This window comes from Podarcis raffonei, chromosome 4 (assembly GCF_027172205.1).
Source record: "Podarcis raffonei isolate rPodRaf1 chromosome 4, rPodRaf1.pri, whole genome shotgun sequence".
NCBI classification, from domain to species: domain Eukaryota; kingdom Metazoa; phylum Chordata; class Lepidosauria; order Squamata; family Lacertidae; genus Podarcis; species Podarcis raffonei.
In genome coordinates, this window is record NC_070605.1 from 11,466,838 (window position 1) to 11,471,422 (window position 4,585).

Consider the following 4,585-nt stretch of genomic DNA (forward strand, 5'->3'; position numbering starts at 1 on the left):
TGGGAAGAACTCCCTGTCTGAAATCCTGGAGAGCCCCTTGGCAAAATACCCTCTTGGGGGACCTTTCCTGACAGGCAAGGAGCAGTCCTCCTGTGAGGCAGCCATTTTGATTTATGCCCCTAACGTGAAGTTGCTCCATGGAAAATTAAAAGGGCTGCCTCTAACTTAGGGCCCATTCACTCTTTGCTTGTTCTGGGATTTTTTTAGTCACGGGTCTGAGAGGTTTTTGTCCCTTCCCAGTAAAAACGGCAGAGGGGGGAAAAAATCTCTCAGACCCATGACTAGAAACCAGGTAGGGTTCAATATTTCAAAAAGTAAAAATCTGGACACAAAAGCTTTCTTTTTTGGGCAAAGTTGGCAAGCTTTTTTTTGGTTTCCTATTGGCCAAAGTTGTTGAGTATTATTGGCAAATCCTTTTTTAAAAAAAGTTTTTGAGCTATTTTTTTTAGGAAATTTGCCAAAAAATACCCCACTTCCGATACAGGCTTCCATACGCCTGGATTTTCCAGGACATCTTAAAAGATTTCTGAAAATTGCGCCCGGACGCTGTTTTCAGTGGGAATTATGGATGTACCCTTAATCACACAGCAACACACACACAAAAAGGCTGAATTGTGGGCAGGGTACTGATGCCCTTCATTTCCTTACAGGAGCCATGTGGTGGCACAGTGCTTATCTCCAGTGAAAATGATTTCAGATAGCAAGCATAATAGCAAAGACTCTAGATGACAGCCATTACCTGTCAGGGTAGTTGACAAATACAGGACTAGATGAAACAGTGGTCTAGGCAGCTTCAAACAATGCAAAATGCTTTATTAGTCTGAACTAAAAGCAATATTTAAACACCAGAAAGCAATGGAAACCCAAGGCATACGTTTGCCATGGAGTTTATAGATATCTATAAATACCATACAGATAGCTGTTTTGTTCACAAATATAATATAGATAGCAATTAAATTCACAAATATCAGTGCTTGGCTTATTCAAGTAAAGTCCATGCTACACAATGTTGTGGGGTAGATGCTGCAGTCAAGGTCTCTAGATTGTCCGTTAAGAGCCTCCTTTGCACAGCCTCAGACAGAGGACCCAAGTTGTACACATGTGCAGGTTCAGAAATGCGGGTAGTCCTGTAAAACGGAAAATGGAAAAGGTGTTAACAAGGTGGGTTGTGTCTTAATTTAAACCAAGGGTCCCTGTGACTCAGCCCAAGAACTTTGCTGATAGCCAACATGGGGTTCTCCTGATTTTATTGGGGTACTACAACTCCCATATTCCCAGTCAAGTTGACCAATGGTCAGGAATGATGGGAGTTCTAGTCCGGCAACATTGGAAAGGCACCACGTTAGCTTAGCTTTCCATTGAATAAATAGCCTGAATCCCAAAACTAAGGCCTGAAATATGAATGAAGTAATATAAGATTACCCTCACCACCGAAAGATGGACCTGCCATGTCAGAAAATGGCATTCCGTAGCCCAGCCTGTGTTGACCTGGTGGATACAACTTTCCTCAACCACAGCCAACAATGGCCACCAAATTAACCAGGAAGGAAGGAAGAGTTTGCAAGCCTATTTTTAAAAGCTCTTTGACTCTGTTAACAGGCAGTGCCGCAACAGGAGACTACAGTACGGTGGTGCAAAATCACGTTTTATCACATCCACTTCTATTGGCCGATGGTCGCCATGTGGAAAGTTTAAAAGCGTGGATGCATACAAAAATGGAAGGAACGCAGAATGTTTGATGCAGGAACCAGCTGATAGAGCCTTCCACAAGCTGTGCCTGCCAGATCTTTTTGACCATGGTTCCCATAGTCATGTTGGCTGGGCTTAAAAAAGGTAAAGAGACCCCTGATCGTTAGGTCCAGTCGTGACCGACTCTGGGGTTGCGGCGCTCATCTCGCTTTATTGGATGAGGGAGCCGGCGTACAGCTTCCAGGTCATGTGGCCAGCAGGACTAAGCCGCTTCTGGCAAACCAGAGCAGTGCACAGAAACGCCGTTTACCTTCCCGCCGGAGTGGTACCTATTTATCTACTAGCACTTTGACGTGCTTTTGAACTGCTAGGTTGGCAGGAGCAGGGACCGGGCAACGGGAACTCACCCCGTTGCAGGGATTCAAACCATCAACCTTCTGATCGGCAAGTCCTAGGCTCTGTGGTTTAACCCACAGCGCCACCCGCATCCCATTGGCTGGGCTTAGGGGAGAACAATAGGTGGGAGAAGGCCGAGTGAGCCAATAACTCACCTTTGGTGTCCTTGGCGTGTGTCTCACCAGCGGAGAGAGATTTCGTTCTGGTTGATCTGCCCCATGATTTCATTGTATTTGGAAGTCAGGGCGTTGGCCCTCCTCGTCAGCTGGGTGAGGACGCGGTGCAAGCCAGACACGTGGTAATGGAAGAGATCTTCCAGATCAGCCTTCTCTTTGCTCTCCTCTTCCTTGAGGCTGGGATTCTGGAAGTCAAGGGGTGCTAAGCCACTCTCTGCCCTGCCCTTGATGGCTTTGAGCAGAGTGTAATCTTCATACAGGTCTCTCTCGCTGGAGTCTCCGTTGCTCGAGTTGGTCTCAAATGTTTCAGCCTGGTCTTCCAAGGAGACTCCGAGGAGGAGGCTGGGAAACATCACCGTTTGCTCCATCTTGCGGACGGCAGAGACGTATCTTTCCATGGCGATGGGTTGAGAGGGAGTCTCCGGATCTGAATTTGACTTCTTTTTCAGGGTCCCAATCTGCGCTGTGCAGGAAAGGTGAGCTGTGTTAGGTTTCAGCCTTGCTGGTGGCAGTTTATATAGCAATCTTGGTCACTTCCAGAGAGCTTGAGTGGGGTAGTTCCATGCCAGTTCCAGACCCTCCTTTCCCAGGGAGCCAATCCCAGCTTCCCGTGAATTGCAAGAATTTGGCAGTGATTCGACTGTGGGTTGCAGTGTGGTTTTATTTACAGTCTGGATTCTTTCCCAAACTCTTTTGCCCATATCAGCGACTTGGCATAAAGTTGGACGCTTGCGTGTTCAGGTTGCCTCCCACCCCCATAATGAAAGAGAGAGAGACCAAAATTAAGTAATCACCAAGACTGGTACTAAATTAAACAGCTTTTGGCAAGCCACACTGCTGGGAAACCACAGAAAGACTGCCTTGGATGGTATTGCATAATTGGCACTCAGTTTGTGATAGCTGGGTCATGCCACCATCTTGCTGCGGGGCACGTGAAGCAGAGATCTTGCAGACTGTCTTCAAACCACAGGGCCAGAAAAAGATGTTTGGCAAGCAACCTAAGTCTGGGAATCCGCGTCCCGTCTGAACATCTATAAAGGGTCAAGGGCTGGGCTCGAGTCTTAAGCCCAGTCTCCTCTCTGTTTAGACTTCTAATTTCAGGGACTTGGGCAGAGGTCTGTCTTGCCACCCGCAACATGAAGATGCCAGCTGGAAGTAATATTTAGTGGCTAATCCTAGCAGTGATGTATGGAACTGAGAGCTGGACCATAAAGAAGGCTGATCGCCGAAGAATTGATGCCTTTGAATTATGGTGCTGGAGGAGGCTCTTGAGATTCCCATGGACTGCAAGAAGATCAAACCTGAAGGAAATCAGCCCTGAGTGCTCACTGGAAGGACAGATCCTGAAGCTGAGACTCCAATACTTTGGCCACCTCATGAGAAGAGAAGACTCCCTGGAAAAGACCCTGATGTTGGGAAAGATGGAGGGCACAAGGAGAAGAGGACGACAGAGGACGAGATGGTTGGACAGTGTTCTCGAAGCTACCAGCATGAGTTTGACCAAACTGCGGGAGGCAGTGGAAGATAGGAGTGCCTGGCGTGCTCTGGTCCATGGGGTCACGAAGAGTCGGACACGACTAAACAACTAAACAACAACAACAACAACAATTTATTATTTGTACCCCACCCATCTGGCTGGGTTTCCCCAGCCACTCTGGGCAGCTTCCATCAAAGATTAAAAATACATTAAAATGTCACACATTAAAAACTTCCCTGAACAGGGCTGCCTTCAGATGTCTTCTAAATGTTATATAGTTGTTTATCTCTTTGACATCTGATGGGAGGGCATTCCACAGGGCGGGCGCCACTACTGAGAAGGCCCTCTGCCTGGTTCCATGTAGCTTTGCTTCTCGCAGGGAGGGAACCGCCAGAAGGCCCTTGGCGCTGGATCTCAGCGTCCGGGCAGAATGATGGGGGTGGAGACACTCCTTCAGGTCTACTGGGCCGAGGCCGTTTAGGGCTTTAAAGGTCAACATCAACAAACTGCTTAGGAATGTAGGAAGCTAACTTACAGAGAGTAAAAGAATTGGTCCATCTAGCTCCCACGGCAAGTGCTCTTAAGCTGGTCAGCAAGGGGTCTCAAGCAGGGTCATTGGGGGAGAGACCTTGGGTATAATATACAGTGGTACCTTGGTTCTCAAACTTTATCTGTTGTGGAAGTCCGTTCCAAAACCAAAGCGTTCCAAAACCAAGGTGTGCTTTCCCATAGAAAGTAATGCAAAACGGATTAATTGGTTCCAGACTTTTAAAAACAACCCCTAACACAGCAATTTAACATGAATTTTACTCTCTAACGAGACAACTGATTCATAAAATGAAAGCAA

At 47.2% G+C, this 4,585-nt stretch overlaps 1 protein-coding gene across 1 annotated transcript; it reads right to left on the minus strand.

Annotated features, from left to right (window-relative positions):
• Positions 1-796: 796 nt before the first annotated feature.
• LOC128412254 (mid1-interacting protein 1-B-like) lies at positions 797-3,066 on the minus strand. Its single transcript, XM_053385156.1, has 2 exons — positions 2,241-3,066; positions 797-1,127 (listed from the first exon to the last, which is right to left on the minus strand). Exon 1 carries the CDS (start codon positions 2,657-2,659, stop codon positions 2,264-2,266), a length of 396 nt encoding a protein of 131 aa, XP_053241131.1. The 5' UTR covers positions 2,660-3,066; the 3' UTR covers positions 797-1,127; positions 2,241-2,263.
• Positions 3,067-4,585: the final 1,519 nt, after the last annotated feature.

Excerpts from the sequence above, each read along its gene's own strand:
- LOC128412254 (XM_053385156.1), bottom strand. The coding sequence starts at position 2,659 with ATGGAAAGATACGTCTCTGCCGTCCGCAAGATGGAGCAAACGGTGATG.